This window comes from Eumetopias jubatus, unplaced genomic scaffold (assembly GCF_037043125.1).
Source record: "Eumetopias jubatus isolate StellerSeaLion01/CBP00866 unplaced genomic scaffold, mEumJub1_p1.0 scaffold_7, whole genome shotgun sequence".
NCBI classification, from domain to species: Eukaryota; Metazoa; Chordata; class Mammalia; order Carnivora; family Otariidae; genus Eumetopias; species Eumetopias jubatus.
Window position 1 is genome coordinate 65,000,285 of NW_028274813.1, and position 17,460 is coordinate 65,017,744.

Genomic DNA, 17,460 nt, shown 5'->3' on the forward strand with positions numbered 1-17,460 from the left:
TTGCCTGCTTAACAGTTGCTTTCACTGTAGAATATAAGGTTTGATTAACAAAGGGGGGCACTTAGGAGAGAGGGAAAATGTTAGATTCAGTAAAAAAGTACTTTAGTACTAACAGTAATAGTCTATAGAAAGATAAATTCCATTAAGTCCTGAATATGTATGTTTGAGAATAAGTATGGGTTTAAAAACACAAACAGGAGTCATGAGTCCATAGTTTGGCTTACACATGCTATAATCAGTATGTTTTTCATTGTCCTGTCATCTGTTTAGAAGACTGTACATTTAGAAGATTTGATGGTCATGGTTAAGAGGTAGGTGGGTTGTTTGATAATTCAGAGTAGTAAAAAAGTTTTTCTTGGGGCACCTGGATGGCTCAGTCCATTAAGCATATGACTCTTGATTTTGGCTCAGGTCATGATCTCAGGGTCATGAGATTGGGCCCTTTGTCAGGCTCTGCATTGAGCATGGAGTCTGCTTGTGATATCTCTTTCTCCCTCTCCCTCTGATCCTTCCCCACCCCCCACCCCCACCTTAAAAAAAAAAAGTTTTTCTTGTTAATTTAGATAAAGTATTTCTCCTAGAAAGTCCAACAATAATTAAGAATCAGGTTTTATTTAATAAACGCTTAATGAGTTTTCATTTAGGGCCTTAAATATTTTTATAATATGTGTAATATTCTTTATATTAATACATTTACAGTTTTTTCTTATTGCTGCTAATTAGGCTTCAAATTTATTTGAAATTGCATTTTGTTACATTTATTATATGTAGAATATTGGATAGATTTAGAAAAAGAATGAAGACACATTAAATTTGTAGTTGAAAGGTATTCTACAAACTAGAGGTTCCATAAGACTGTTATATCTGGTTATGAAATCTGCTTAAATCTTTTAGCAGCTTTTGGGCAACTAGAATTAAAGCAGCGTTCTTACATCATCTCCTGAACTTGGCACTGTGCCACACAAAGACTAATGTTTGGCTATAGTATGAAAAAATAATTACAGTTATTACATAATTTGGGACCTTCAATTTAAATTAACTTTCATGTTATCTCCTATTTTCCTTTTCTTCTGTGTTTCTCAGTCTATGTGTTCCGGAAGATTATGACTTCACATGTGTAATAAAACTTTTTTTCTCTTCTTTATTATTTTTGACATTAGCTCTCATGAAATTATCTGTAAGATAATATCTAATAAAGTAAAATGTTATGGTATATACAAGTATAATAATGAGCAGGGAAAGATCAGCAAGGGCTTCATAGAGGAGAGCTGGAACTAGTTTGAAGGTATAGGTAGAATTGTGGTAAGTTGAAGTGCACGTTGGAGATAGAACTTGTGTGTGTGTGTGTCATAAGGAAACTTCTTTGAGTCTAAAATCAGGGAGATTTATGTTGTGAAGCATTAAAAGATGAGTTTGGATAGGAAAAATAGGATCAGATCCTGAAGCACATGCAGGGTAAAGTAAAAGATTTTAGTTAGCTTTGATTCAGAGAATGTTAAGGTTCCACTTGTGGTTTCTGAATTAGGGGTGATAATTTTGATAATTTTAGAAAATTAATTTTACTGTGGTTTTCCAATTTGATGGAAGGTAAATGGAGCTGGGAGTTAGGAAAACTAATTAGGAATCTATGGCAGTAATTGATAAGAATGAAAGCTTTGATTAGAATAAAGTCAATAGGGTAGATTAATCTGAAGCATAATAAAGGGGAATTTTTTTTCTTGGTAGTGAAAATTCATTTTAAAAACCCACCCCATTTTTACAGTTGAGGAATTTAAAAAAAAAAGATTATTTATTTTTAGTTAATGTGGAGGGGTGTGTGCAGAGGGAGAGGGAGAATCTCAAGCAGACTCCCAAGTGAGCATGGAGCTGAATGTGGGGCTGAGCCCCACAATCCCAAGATCATGACCTGAGCCAAAATCGAAAGCGGGATGCTTAACCTACAGAGCCACCCAGGTGCCCCTACAAGTTGAAGAGGAATTATTAAAATGTAGTTGTGGAATTTTAAGAATAGAAACCAGAGCAATGGTGGTGATACTTGTAAGTAGGAAAGTTATAATGGAGAGCTATTTTGTGAGTAAGGATGACATTTTCCTTTAAAATGTCGAATTTAACTGATGGTTAGACATCCAGTTGGCACTTTTTCATTTGTTAGAGAATTTGTTTGCAGTCACTCAGTGTCAGGGAGAAAATCCTCAAATAATCCCCATGATAATTATTTTAGAAAATTCAGACTATTTGACATACTGCCTGCTTCCACGCAGAAGTAAAGATACATAAGCATTTCTGAGAAATTAGGGATTACTGTTAAGCTGATAAATGTATAAGATTTCACCAATTTCTATTAATTCTTAACATCTCACTGCCTAGCATTTTGTTAGGGGTACACACAGATGAATGATAGTTCCTATAGAGTTACTAATATTCTAATAGCCATAATGAAATTTAATAATTATGTAGCTAATTAGTCCATTAATGTTGGCATTAGTAAATACAAGGTCATAATGTGTGCCCTTAGGGTTGCCTATTTTAATTGTTTTTACTTGATATTGACTACAAAATATTTAGTCTTTTCAAATTATTTTTTCTGACATTCTTAAAATGGTTTTCTTTCAAAATAGTTAAGAGAAATAGTTCTTCTGTCGTTCCTGAAGTTCAGAGTTAAAGTTCAAAAGCAGATGCTTTTGAGTTTTGTATATTTTGGCCTGAATTATCCAGGTAGCAGCTGAAATTCTTCCTTTAAATTTATGACCCATGACAGTGTTGACTTTTCATGCTATTATGAGAATCTCAGAGCACTCATGGGTAAATGAGACTTTTCAAATTTGGGAAAAGTGAAAAAAAATTTTGAGAAAAATTGGGGTTGCTTTGTTAATGACACTTTTGTGTAAATGCGGCAGGAAAATATCCACATAAACACCAGGGAAAGTCAATTTTTTGTTGCCCTCTCATATAAAAATCATGTGTACTTATTTGTTAACTTTTTAAGATAGTGAATAAAATTGGGAAAAAAACTCATGTTTTATTCTGTATTGTTAAACATTAATCTTAAACACCAAAATTTCCTTTTATTTTAAGGGTATCTGTGAGCTTATAGAACTTCGGTTGAGTGACAGTAGACTCAGTTTTATTTTTATTTTTTTTTTTTAAAGATTTTATTTATTTATTTGAGAGAGACTGAGAGATAGAGAGCACGAGAGGGAAGAGGGTCAGAGGGAGAAGCAGACTCCCTGCTGAGCAGGGAGCCCGATGTGGGACTCGATCCCGGGACTCCAGGATCACGACCTGAGCCGAAGGCAGTCGCTTAACCAACTGAGCCACCCAGGCGCCCGACTCAGTTTTATATATAGATATAAAACAGTGAATATATATTTCTCCACAGAAATTGTGAATATATGAAGTATTTAAATCTTTTTAATATTTTTGGAGGGATGGTTTGGGAAATTGAAGACACATTTATCTGAGATTTTTATAACTGGAACTTCTGAAAAATAGCCTGTTTTGTTAGTAAATTAGTTTTAAAGGCTGCTAGCAAGTCAGGTGGTAGCCATTAAATGAACCTCTACTGCTGACATTAATTTACAGGTGTCAGCAGGACAAAACTCTATGACCTGATAACTAATCTGAGAGATAAATTGCCCCTCATCCCTTCAAGACTTTTTTTTTTTTTTTGTAAAAGAGGTTGGGGGGGGGAAGAATCTTAAGCAGGTTCCGAGTTGCGTGGCCTCGATCTTACAACCCTGAGATCATGACCTGAGCAAAATCAAGAGTTGGATGCTTAGCCAACTGAGCCACCCAGGTGCCCTTGCCTTCTAATCAGGCAGGGTCAGCTTCTACTAGAATGACTTTTTTTTTTTTTTGAGAGATCACGAGCCGGGGTGGGGTGGGGGTGGCAGAGGGAGAAACCCTGCTCCTTGCTGAACAAGGAGCGGTGTGGGACTTGATCCCAGGACTCTGGGATCATGACCTGAGGGAAGGCAGACGCTTAACTGACTGAGCCACCCAGGCATCCCGAATTTTTGGCTTTTATGTCTACATATCTTACTTTTGTTTCTAATGTTCAGTGGAGTTGTTTCTGTCAATTCAGAGTACCTTTCTGAAATCTAACTTTAGCTTACAGGTCTAATAGGAAAATAGTAGTTTGAAAAAGGACTTTTAGGGGTATATATGGGAAAAAAACTATTTAGTCATTTTGTCATATTGCTTGAATTTAGGTAATGACTACCACTTTCTTAGAAGACTTCTAAATTCCAGACATTGTACTTGAAACTTTATATATAATTTCTAAAAATATATGGAACAAATGCTTAATTTAATTATTGTAGAATAAAGGAATAGAATTATTGTTTAACTTGGTACCAGATATATACTATCTAGTAATGAATTTTCTAAAATGTGTCTAAACTAGAAATGTGTAGGAAATGAAAGTACTATTTAGGCATTTTTACCAAAGTTGATTTTAGCTGAAGATGTGTAGATATACTTGAGTAACTTAGAATTCTAGGTCTAGATAGTTATAATTCTAAGTAATGAAACTGAATTCTCACCAAAGGTTTGTTGTGATATATGAGCGTGTGTGTGTGTGTGTGTGTGTGTGTGTATGTAAGATAATTTAGTATCTAATAATTTGGTGTATAGACTATATTTCATTGTTGTTTCTGCTTTTGCTGTATAAGGGAATTTGATGCCCCAGTTAAATATTTTTGAATACCTTGGTTTTTTGTTTGTTTTTTTTAAAGGCTTTATTTGAGAGAGAGAGAGAGAAAGAGCACACAAGTGGGGTGAGGGGAGAGGGAGAAGCAGACCCCCTGCTGAGTAGGGAGCCCGATGCAGGGCTTGATCCCAGGACCCCGGGATCATGACCTGAGTTGAAGGCTGACGCTTAACTGACTGAGCCACCCAGGTGCCCTACCTTGTTGTTTTTTTCTTTTTAAGAGTTTTTGAGTAACACATTTTCCATACAGTTAAATAATTTTGCATTTTTCCCTCACAGTCATCTCTGCATGTATTTACCATTCAGCATAATCTGTAACAAAATTTGAAGTTAGGAAAATCACTAAAATAATAAAACCAAAACAAAATATATTAAAGCATGAAAAATAACAGGAATAGTAAAATAGTCTGTTGATTTTTCCAGATCTCTTTTCCACTGTTAAGCTATTTTCCTGTTTTACTTTAGGAGTTATTTTCTGTGCATGTACCAACTCCATTATTTATTTTAGCCATTTAGTAGTGGCTTAGCTTCCTTAGCTTTTGGTCTGTTTTACCAAATAATACTTGGGAAACTTGCTAAAATTTTTGTAGTTAATAATACATACAAACTGTAGGTTTTGCAATTTAAGGCAAAGCATACTAGCAGAAATAGAGACCCTTTTAAATGCCTCAAACCGTTGACCTGTGGAAAAAGCCAGTTAGGGCCCACACACTACACAAAAATCAGTTTAGAGCTCTGAGAGTGTTTATGTGTACTTTTTTTTTTTTTAAGATTTTATTTGTTCATTTGAGACACAGCGATAGAGAGCATGAGCAGGGAGAGAGACAGAGGGAGAGGAAGAAGCAGGCTCCCCACCGAGCCAGGAGCCAGATGCGGGGCTCAATCCCAGGACCCTGGGATCAGGACCTGAGCCGAAGGCAGATGCCCAACCATCTGAGCCACCCAGGCACCCCTTTACTTTTTATTTTTTAAAGATTTATTTATTTTGTGGGGGAGAGAGTGCATGAATTGGGGGATGGGCAGAGGGAGAACCTCAAGCGGACTCCCTGCTAAGCACGGAGCCCAACTCGGGACTCAGTCCCACCACCCATGAGATCATGACTTGAGCTGAAACAAAGAGTTGGACACTCAACCGCCAGCTACCAGGTGTCCTTTGTATGTGTACTTTTTAAAAGAAAAAATTTAAGTCAATGATGTAACTCTTGCTTAATGATGGAAGGAGGAGGAGGCCAATAAGCACAAACCTCATTAAACTTTTTAAAGGGTAAATCTTTAATTAGAGTTTGTTATTTAAAAATATGCAAATTCAACTTTGACCTAGAGCTCAGAAGGGAACATTAGAGTTTATAATCTCTTATTTCAGAGGCATTTTCCAATTTTTTGTTTTCTTGTTGAAGTTCATATCATACTACATTTTATAAAGAAAAAAATGTCTGGTTTTAACCAGACTTTTTTTTTTTTTAACCAGGCTATTTTTAATAAAGATTGAAGATATACCGTGTCACCACTGGCATAAGTGGAATTAATTATTTGACTGTGTTCTTTAGGTTTGATAAAATTGAAGGAGAAAGGAAGAGTTTGTTTGATATATGAGCTATAGGTTTCCTTGGTCAGTTGTGTCCATAAAAAGGAGAATTAGTTATAGATGTATGAAAAGAACCTTGTTGTAAGATCCCATTTTGTAGACCCTAAGATTTCCAAAAAAGGAAATGCTAATACAATAATAGTATTCTTAAATTGCTTGATGAAATCGGCTAGGTTATCTGATAAAAAGTATCATAATTTTCTTTATTAAAAACTACTTTAATAATTTTTTCTCTTTGAATTGCAAATGACATTTTTTATGTTTATGCAATCGTTTGCTGCAGGTCGTTGATATAAATAAAATGAATTTATATAAATAAAATGAATTTATAGAATAGAAACTAATTCCCTCTGCAAAAAAAGGGCAAATAAATTATTTATTGTGATTACTGTATGCCCCAGTGATGGGTGATTATGGAAAGTAGAAATACAGCACAAAATACTTTTTTCACATAGCTATATTTGTAATTGCTGAGTGAGCAGTAAGCTTGCTATATATAAATAAATGTATATAGAGTGAGCTGGAGAAATATAGTCATATGCTTAATTAGAAATCTGGTTAAAAGTAGTTAATTTTGCCCAGCCAACTTCTCTTCACATGCCCCTAAATTCCTCAACAGCTGATCAGAAATATCTCTGCAAAAGCTCTATGTAATAACACAAAATAATTTGTTACTATGTTAAAGTAATTTTTTGGGCTTTTATTAAGATTTGTGTTAATGAGTGTGTAATTGTGAGTGGGAGGAATTGTGGCAGTTTGTTCTAATTTGTCTTACAGATTACGAGATTAAAAGAAAAATTTGTCCTTGTACTGGCTAAAAATGCTTTGAGAAAATATTACCTAATGAATTTTACGTAGTTATTCTTAACATAATTTTAAACTATTTCATAGTTTTTTGCAGCTTCTGATATTACCAATAACTGCATACTAGACATTGGTAGGAAGGATCAATTTCTGTAGATTTAGATTTAATAAGCATAATCATTGAAAGATTAAATATGACTAACATACCTGTGTATATTTCCGGTCAAATTTACTCCAGATTTATTGCTGACTCACAACTTCATTTTAGCAGTGTCATTTAGAATCCTATTTGAGTCAAACTATATAGCTTACTTTGATAATTAATAAAATAAGATATTCTAAATAAAGATAAATTTTACATTTGCAGTAGTATATACTTAGGAGAAGTTAACTTGTGTCTTAGAATAATTTTCAGTAGTATTAGTGATGACTAATTTCATTACATCTGTTATGTTTCTTGTAGTATATTAAGTTTATATTATTTTTCATAGGAACTTTTCGAATTTAATAATTAGCTTGAGTTTTTAAATGTTTCCCTTTTAAATTTGCTCATGAATTTTAAATGTTTTCTGATATGTTGAGTTGTTTTGTATTACAGTGACTTGTGTACTTTCTTCTCGTATCATCAGATTAAAATTCTGCTTTTGAAGCGTGTGTGAGATAATACTGAGAATTATTCCTTGTACTATAACTTTTGTAGCAAAATACTTACATAATAGTATAGCTGTTCTGATTATGGCAGAGTTTGGTTTTAACTGGCCAAAGTAACAGAAATTTAATTTAAAGTTGTATAGTCAATATAGAGTAGTTATTTTATTTTAGAAGTATGGTAGATAAAAGGCAAGTTAAAATAAGAAATCATAGTCAAAGCTTGAAAAATGGAAAGCATTTTGAACATCACATGGATTTTAACCTTTTACAGAAAGGAAGCTGACATTGTTGGTTGTAGAACTGCCCTTTTCCTAGAACATTGTTGTTATGGGAGTAATCTGAGCAATTTAAGGCTTCATTTCAGTAAACTGATAAACTGGAAACCATTTACATTTGAATGCTTGCATTAATTTTTGTCAGGGACTAGAATACCTACCACATCTAAGCAGATGCGATACAAAGCAAAAGGACTCTAGTATTTAAAAAATACTGTAGTTCTCATTGTACCAAAGTGATAAGTGATTTAAATAGACAAAGCACAAAGCCTTTGTGATCCCCCCTCCCATCCTGGAATAATATATCTAGTGCATATTTGATTTTTAGAAGATTATGTTGCAGTTTGTAAATAAGCAAATAAGCATTTGTTTATTACTACTCAGTAATAGGATTTTTTGAGTGGAAGAAATAGGAGGGAAGTGGGAAAACAAAAAATAATTATATTAATATTGTAACTGTTAAGTGCTTACATTTCCCCCACAATATTGTCTTGTACTGTATGATTTTTCAGCATTTAAGAAGCGGTTTTGTTCTTTATAGCTGAACCAATAACGTTTCCATCTGGAGGAGGCAAGTCATTTATTATGGGTTCTGATGATGTTTTGTTAAGTGTACTGGGCCTTGGAGACCTTGCAGACTTGACGGTAACAAATGATGCAGACTATAGTTATGATGTAAGTGCAGTTTTATTTTTAATTTTTTAATGATTTAATAGAAGGCTCCTTATTTTTTTGGAAACACTTATAAAACAGAATTAATGTCAAGGTGCATGGAAAAGATAAGTTTAAGTGTGTCAATATGTTGATTTGAAGTGACATATAGTTTTTCTTTTGTAATTTGTGGTGTTTAAATTTTCTTAGGTATTGTGGTGGATTAGCTAGAAGTTTTGGGATGATTGATTACCTTATATTGGTTGATTAATATCTATCTTGAGTAGTCAACTCTCAATTATTTACTCAAATTAAGCCATATTTTGGTGTCAACAAGAGAAAAAATAGGTAACCTGAATCACTTGCCTTCAGGATACTTCTTAAAAATTGTTTTATTTTTGAACTTTTATTTTTGTAAGCATAATGTTAAAGTTAGCTTGCCATTTCCTGAATACTTACTTAGTCCTTCATTTGAGGGATGGGGAGAAAATGGAGATTGGATGGGAAGGGTAGTGTACAGAGGTGAAACTTGTCTTGGATTAAATTTTTTATAGACAATAAACACTCAATTGAGAGTTAACTATACTTGTTTAGATTTTGTATGAATGAATTTGCAGTTTTTCAGCAAATTAATTTTTTCCCTTTTGTAACATTTCTTTTTTCTACATTTTATACTTAAGTTATACCTAGATTGGCATGCTTTTTAGAGACATCAGCCTTGGTGGGCTGGATAATTCTAATTAATATTTTCAAAGTATATAAACAACTAAATTCTAGTAAACTTTTGACTACTTTAGAAGTGGTTTCACAGCCTGTCTTTACAGATGGAGAAATGAAGGTAAAAAGATTAACCTCTTACCAGTATCAACAATAATGAAAATAGGATGACAATATTCTTAAAGTGTCTTTAGTTCAGACTTTTGCAAAGTACCTTAATTTGCTTCCTTTAAAAATTTCACATGCTAATTTTCTAAATGACAGCTGTATTGTTAATACTGTTCTCTTGGATTTTTGGTAGTAATTTATATAATTGTTTTCATGTAAAGCATTGCAGCATGGTAGTTTTTTTTTGTTGTTCTCATCTGACGTTTAATAGGACTTTTGGGTTTAGACCGATGATTAGGTAAAACAGATTAAGGAACTCTTCATTTGATCTAGGTATTTGAAAGCTAATTGAAGTTATTCTTCTTAGTATCATTTATTAAATGATAAAAGATTTGTTATAAAGTTTTTAAGGTACATTAAATTTCCACCGGACATTTTAGCAAAGCAGTTTAATAATATATATTTTACACACCAAAACACACAAAACTCCACATTCCTATCAGTTTACTACTTTTACTACTAAATATTGCACTCTTTCTTTTTAGTTGCCTGCCAATAAAGATGCCTTTCGAAAGACATGGAACCCCAAGTATACACTACGTAGCCATTTCGATGGAGTACGGGCATTAGCTTTTCATCCTGTAGAACCTGTGCTGGTTACTGCCTCTGAGGACCATACTCTGAAACTTTGGAACTTGCAAAAAACAGTTCCTGCCAAAAAGCAAGTATTTTCATGTTAGCCTATCTTTTTTCCTTCCACATGTGCTAATAATTTTAAGTTAATTACCCTTCTTTATGGTTCTTTTTTTTAAGCTTTCATTTGATCTTACCTAGTGATTCTTGAATGTCAGCCAGTAATTTGCGGTTACTTAATTACCTTCTCCTCCCCCACCCTTCTTTTCTTCTCTTTTAGGAGTGCCTCTTTAGATGTAGAGCCTATCTACACATTTAGGGCCCACATGTAAGTTTTACTGAATTTGTACTTAAATTAACAACCATAGTTATTGTTAACTATTATTTATCAACCCTCAAACCTTAAAATTTTCTCATAATGTTTGTTTTATAATAGAAAAGACATTCGTTGAGTAGTATTTCATTTGATTAATAATTGTATTAGAATATAATCAGTACTGTTCAAATTTACGTTTTAAATTTTAAACAGTTTTTAGATACCGTGTGAATTTAGAGGTTGGGGGATACAGATAGGAGTTTCTTCTTAGACTTTCTAAGTAATTTTTTGCCTCTTTTCCTATAATAGTGGTCCTGTTCTATCATTAGCTATTAGTTCTAATGGAGAACAGTGTTTTAGTGGTGGTATTGATGCAACCATCCAGTGGTGGAATATGCCTAGCCCTAATGTGGATCCCTATGATACATACGGTAAGTGAAAGGCTTAAAACATTTTTTTAAGAGAATGGAGCTGACAAACTGTTACTATAAGGTTGTTTAAACATGTATTAGTCTCCTCATTTAGTTTTCATTTGCTATTAATTTGCTTTATTAAAGGGAAAAATTAAGCAGTATCATTCCATGGAATATTTAAGCCTCTGAATTGGTACTTTATTGTCCAAAAATTAAAAAAAAACTATATTAAAACAATTTTAGTACTAGTTAACAAAAAGAGGAGAATAAAATTTAAGGAACAATTTTTTAAACTTAAGAGTTTATGTAGTTCAAAAATACTTAGCAGAAGAAAGTAGAAACAAATTGTGGCAGTCAGTGCATAAATCAGTACAACTTTTTAGAGGACAAAAAATTTCTTAATTAAAAACCTTTTAACTCACAAATGACACTTTAAGAATCTGTCCCATAGACATACCTGTATCTGTATTCAAATATATTTATAAGGGCATGTTTGTAATTATAAAAAATTAAAAGGAATATTTATTAGTGTGAGAAGAGTTAAATGAACAGTGATCCACTTAATGGTTGGTTCATTTAAAAAAATTCAGGAGCGGGATGCCTGGGGGTGACTCAGTCGGTTAAGCGTCTGCTTTTGGCTCAGGTCATGATCCCAGGGTCTTGGGATTGAGTTCCCCATTGGGCTCCTTGCTTAGCGGGGAGCCTGCTTCTCCCCCTGCTTGTGCTCTCTCTCAATCTCTCTCTCTGACAAATAAATAAAAAGCTTAAAAAAAGAATGTACTCAGACTCTAACATTGTTAGACATTAAAAAAATTTTTTTCAGGAGCTCTTTGGTCTTTTTATTTAAAACACACTTGTTGCCTAAATTTGCCAGGGATAGTGTTAAGCACTACATCAAGAAATAAGAATTAGTCTAGTGAAAAGGCAGACATTAAACAAATAAGCAAAGAGGTGGAGTCTGTGGTTAGAAATTATAATAAGCAGTATGAAGATATAAGTGCTATGGAAGAGAATCTTTAGATATAGTCCAAAATAGTGACATTTAAGCCAAAATCTAAAGGATAAGAGGAAACTTCTAGGGGGTACTTGGGTGGCTCACTCAGTTGAGCATCCGACTCTTGGTTTTGGCTCAGGTCAGGGTCATGGGATTGAGCCCTGTGACACGCTCCGCACTTGGTGCAAAGTCTACTTAATAAATAAGTAAATAAATAAATAAATAAAATCTTTTTTTTTTAAAGATTTTATTTATTTATTTGAGAGAGAGAGAATGAGAGACAGAGAGCACGAGAGGGAAGATGGTCAGAGGGAGAAGCAGACTCCCTGCCGAGCAGGGAGCCCAACGCGGGACTCGATCCTGGGACTCCAGGATCATGACCTGAGCCGAAGGCAGTCACTTAACCAACTGAGCCACCCAGGCACCTTTTTTTTTTTTTTTTTTTTTTTTTTTTTTAAGGAAACTTTCAGGAAAGAGTTTTAAGCCGGGAAGTGACCAATAAATGTAGGGTTTAAAAAGGTGACTCTGGCTATTGTAAGGAGGCTAGATTAGGGGTGGGAGAAGTGGAGAAAAGAATACTAACGTAATGTTGTAATGTAAAGTTGTAATGTAGTGGTCCAGTAGACTAGGTGAGAGATGATGTTCCCATGGTCATAATGACGGTAAAGCAGTTAGCAGAGCAGTTAGAAATGGATTTATGGTACATTGGGCAAGTAGGGTAGACTAGGAAGAATCTACTGATAAATTGGATTGAATGGATAAAGTGATGGTAAGTGATTCTTGATTTTGTTACTTCTTTTTTTTTTTAAAAGATTTTATTTATTTATTTGACAGAGACACGGCGAGAGAGGGAACACAAGCAGAGGGGGTGGGAGAGGGAGAAGCAGGCTTCCTGCCGAGCAGGGAGCCTGATGTGGGGCTCGATCCTAGGACCCTGGGATCATTACCTGAGCCGAAGGCAGATGCTTAACGACTGAGCCACCCAGGGACCCCTTGATTTGTTACTTTCTAAAACCGCTTTACTGAGATATAATTCACATGATAAAATTCACCCCCCCCTTTTTTTTAAGATTTTATTTATTTTTTTGACAGAGACCTAGCGAGGGAGGGAACACAAGCAGGGGGAGTGGGAGAGGGAGAGAGAGAAGCAGGCTGCCCGTGGAGCAGGGAGCCCAATGCGGGGCTCGATCCCAGGACACTGGGATCATGACCCGAGCCGAAGGCAGATGCTTAACAACTGAGCCACCCAGGCGCCCCTCCACCCTTTTTATGTATACAGTTTTTACTATATATATCGTATGTATACAGTTTTTACTATATTCACAGGGTTGTGCATCCATTACCACTACCTAATTCAGAACATTTTTATCACCACTTTTGTATTTTTTGACATGAACAATTGAGTATATAATGGTAGATATTGAAATGGGGGAAGAACAGGTGTGAGAAGATTAAAGATGGTGAGTTCAGTTTTTAGGGCATATTAAGAGATGGCAATATCAAGTAGTTAATATCAAGATATGAGAATGGATTGTATAACATAGGGAAGAGTGTGTTGTATAGGGCATGAAGAGAGGACAAAGTCCTGAGCAACTCTGATATTGGGTGACTAGAGCAGGAGAGCCAACACAGGAAATTGGGGAGTGGCCTGTGAGGAAGGAGGAAGTGCAGGAAAATGTGGGATCATGGAACCATACCAAAAGAAAAACCCTTTTGAGAAGAAGGAAGCAGTCTGTGCTTTCATATGTTGTTGAGAGGTCTAATAATAGGATAGAAAGGTTCCTTTTTTTATGTGACAAATCTGTCACCCAGGTTTTAGCCAGAGGTTGGATGTAGGGACTAAGACCAGAGGGTGAAGAGACCTGTGGGCAACTTTTTAAGGTACACTCTGGATAAAAAGCAATGTGATGAGAATAACCAAGAAAAAAATGTTCGAAGAAAGAAAAATTTTATTGACCTTGATAAAAAAGAGTTCATCATCAGTGATTTTAGCAAGGGTTATTTTGGTGTAGTGATGGTATCAGAAACCATATTACATTGATTTAGAGAGTGAATGAGAGGGAAAACATTTTACTCAGTATGGTCTTCTGCTGTCTGTTGGAGGGGTATTGTAAGGTTAATGAAGGTTTTTGTTTAGGTCAGGAGATTCTGGAGCATGTTTGTTTGCTGTGGTAATGATCCTAAGGAGAAGGAGAATTATTGTGTAGTAGGGAAACTGTAAACATGAAAGCAGGTTAGTGAGTTGAATGGAATCCAGAATTTACCTGGTAGAATTATTAGCCTTTGAGAAGAAGGTGGACAGTTCCTTACTCCTATCTGTAAGCAAGTTACACTAGTAGATTGGGTGGAGGAAAGATGGGAAAGGGGTTCTTATTTCAGTGCTGTATTTTCTCAGTGAAGTCGATAATCAGAGATAATCATTCATGAGGAAGGGAGGTTGGGAACTGAAAATTCTGGAGGTGGTAAGAAATAGCTGTGGAAGGTGGGAATTTACTAGAGAAACAAGATTATAGGCCAGATGGTACACAATGTTATTATTAGCCACCATATCCATCAAATGATAACTGCGTCAGTAAAATCCATACAATGGGTATTATATGACAGTAAAAAGAAATGAAGTACTGAGGTGTGCTACAGCATGGACCAACCTTGGAAACACTATGCTAAGTGCAAGAAGCCAGTCACAAAGGACCATTTGTATGAAATGTCCCGAATAGTCAAACTTAGACGAAGTAGATTAGTGGTTATGTAGGGCTGCAGAAAAGCAGGAAGGAAGAATTGGGCAGTGGGGGGTGGGAATGGCTAATGAGTGATGAAAGTGTGCTAAAATTGATGTGCTGATGATTGTATAACTCTGTGAACATAATAAAAACCATTGTGTTGTACACTTTTTTTTTTTTTTAAAGATTTTGTTTATTAGAGAGCATGAGCGGGGGGCAGGGAGGGGCCAAGGGAGAAGGACAAGCAGACCCCCTGCTGAGTGCAGAGTCTGACGCAGGGATCCATCCCGGGACCCTGAGATCGTGACCTGAGCCTAAGCCAGACACTTGACCAACTGAGCCACCCAGGCACCCCCTTGAATTGTATACTTTAAATTGGTGAACTATATGGTATGGGAATTCTATCTCACTAAAGCTGCTTTTTAAAAAAGTGTATGTTCTTTATAGAAAATTCTAAAAATACAGGAAAGTATTTTGGGGGAGATGAAAAATAATCCATAATTCTACAACTTAGATATGGCCAGTGTGTAAACTTTGGTTATCTTCTTATGGCCATTTATGCATAGGCTTTATACTTAATTATATGGTAAGTTATAATTATCTGAAACATTTCTTTCCAACTTCTTTTAGCTAATTTTTGTTTGTTTGTTGTTTTTTCCCAGAGCCAAATGTTCTAGCTGGCACTTTAGTTGCACATACAGATGCTGTCTGGGGTCTTGCTTATAGTGGCATAAAGAATCAGTTACTGTCTTGTTCAGCAGATGGCACTGTTAGGTTATGGAATCCACCAGAAAAACTGCCATGTATTTGCACTTACAATGCAGACAAGGGTAAGTAAATGTTGCCCTCTAAAAAAAGCTGATTTTTTTTAAATTTGGAAGATAGGAATGACAAAGCAAATGATTACTAGTCCTGTGCTACTCTAAGAGATATATTGAAAGAATTTTATAAAGCATGTGATAATCTTTTTTACTCTTAGTCATTTCTTATAAACAAGAAACAAGTTTTGCAAGTATATCCTATAGCTTCGTGCTTTTTGACCTTTTCCGGGACATGTCTTATTTAAAAAATTAAACTCTTTGTAGTAGTGAAGTAGACAAATGAGGCTGCTTGTTGAAACAACATGAGGCTCTCCACCTGCTGGAGGTGGCTGCCCACAAAGACTGAAGGGATCACAGTCTTAAGCATACCTGATACATACGAGCACACTGGTTGAAAAGTCTAGCCATAATCATTGAATTAGCACCCTTGGCGGCGGGTGGGGGGAGTACAAACTGAATTACATGTAGAATTTCAAATTGTTTCCCGTCATAGAAAGCTGTAAGCAGTTTGCTTTGTGATACCATTTGTTTATATACATATGTTTGTGTACTGGTATTAGTCATGTTTTCCAAGACATTTTTAAGTTATTTTAAAAATCAGACCTTTTATTTTTATTAAAAACTATGTTTTCTCTTAAAGCATTTTAGAGAAATAGTTATGCTTATTTTTGTAGGGTTACTCTTAGATACCTTAGTGATTCTACTAATTTTTCAATTACCCAAACTTTTGAGGTAAATACTTATTTAGATATTTGTTGCTTAATTCATCTGGGTAATTTATTGCTTGACACTCTGGATTGCACCTAGTTGTGCATTGATCTGGCCAGTTGAATGTTACAAAGACAGAAATTGCTGCCCAGGACATGGTAGGATAGTACTGCATTGGTGGATTCCAGACTCCAAGCTTTATTTTCATAGATCCAAAATTTCAACTTGTGTGAGCTATTTGATAAGGCTTATAGGTCTCAAACAGGTGCAATCTGCCAAGATAGTGATGTGAGAATGCTAATTTATCATTTTACAGTAAAAAATAACTTCTGTACATACCTCCTCATAATTTTTGAGCCCCTCTAATTATATTTTTCTTATACTGTTAAATAGAATGTTAAAACAACTAAAAATAATTGAGGGAAAGTTATCTATTATATCTCACTATCCTAACATAATTGTTCTTTTTCATTATTAACATTATTTCAAGAATACTTGAGTTCCTTTTTCTTATTAGAAAATCTAATTTTAGGGATTTCTAAATTGTTTTTACATTGTATCTCTTTGGGCTACTTTTCAGAGCATGGAATACCTACATCTGTTGACTTTATAGGCTGTGATCCAGCTCATATGGTGACCTCTTTCAACACTGGTAGTACAGTAATTTATGATTTAGAAACATCACAATCATTGGTAATGCTTTCATCACAAATAGATTCTGGTAAGTTTTCATAGGTTTCTTTGAAACCTTTAAAAGGATTATTACACAATAGAGGGTAATCTTTTAAGTTTTTACATTCTGACTGAATTTATGATGAAAAAGTTTCAGTGCATTATAGGTGTACTTATTTACAGTGTTTTTGCAGTTTTCTCAAATTATGCTTAAAAGCTTAGAGGATTTGGGGAACAGAGAGTAAGAGCAATGTAAATGAAAGCAGGGGAAATAATTTTAAAGTTTTAATGGAAATACATATGAAAGTAGAGAAAATAATATAAGCTGGAGGAAAGCATCATCCATCTCTAATAATTATGTGTAAATGGCCAGTGTCGTTAGTATAGAATGTGCTATGTGTTTTACAGTTTATTTAAATAGGGTTCCAAATAAGGCCTATGCATTGTAATTGGTTGGTATGTCCCTCAGGTTTCTTCTTACCTGTAGGTTATCCCTCCATCTCTTCTATTTCCCTTGCATTCTTTTATTGAAGAAATTGAATCGTTTATCCTGTAGCTTCCACACTGTGGATTTTGCTGGTAGCATCCTTGTGGTATCATTTAATGTGCTTTCTCTTTTCATTTTATTTCCTATAAATAGATTATAGATCTAGAGGCTTATTCAAATTCAGGTTTAATATT

The 17,460-nt window shown here is 34.7% G+C and overlaps 1 protein-coding gene across 2 annotated transcripts in view; it reads left to right on the forward strand.

Moving 5' to 3' along the window:
- The window catches only part of STRN3 (striatin 3), a 104,240-nt gene that overhangs the window by 76,935 nt on the left and 9,845 nt on the right, over positions 1-17,460 (forward strand). For both annotated transcript variants that reach the window (XM_028114903.2, XM_028114904.2), the window contains 6 exons: positions 8,568-8,701; positions 10,048-10,223; positions 10,416-10,463; positions 10,761-10,882; positions 15,241-15,408; positions 16,688-16,828. In XM_028114903.2, the coding sequence (XP_027970704.1) occupies positions 8,568-8,701; positions 10,048-10,223; positions 10,416-10,463; positions 10,761-10,882; positions 15,241-15,408; positions 16,688-16,828 (789 nt within the window). The remainder of the gene's footprint in view (positions 1-8,567; positions 8,702-10,047; positions 10,224-10,415; positions 10,464-10,760; positions 10,883-15,240; positions 15,409-16,687; positions 16,829-17,460) is intronic.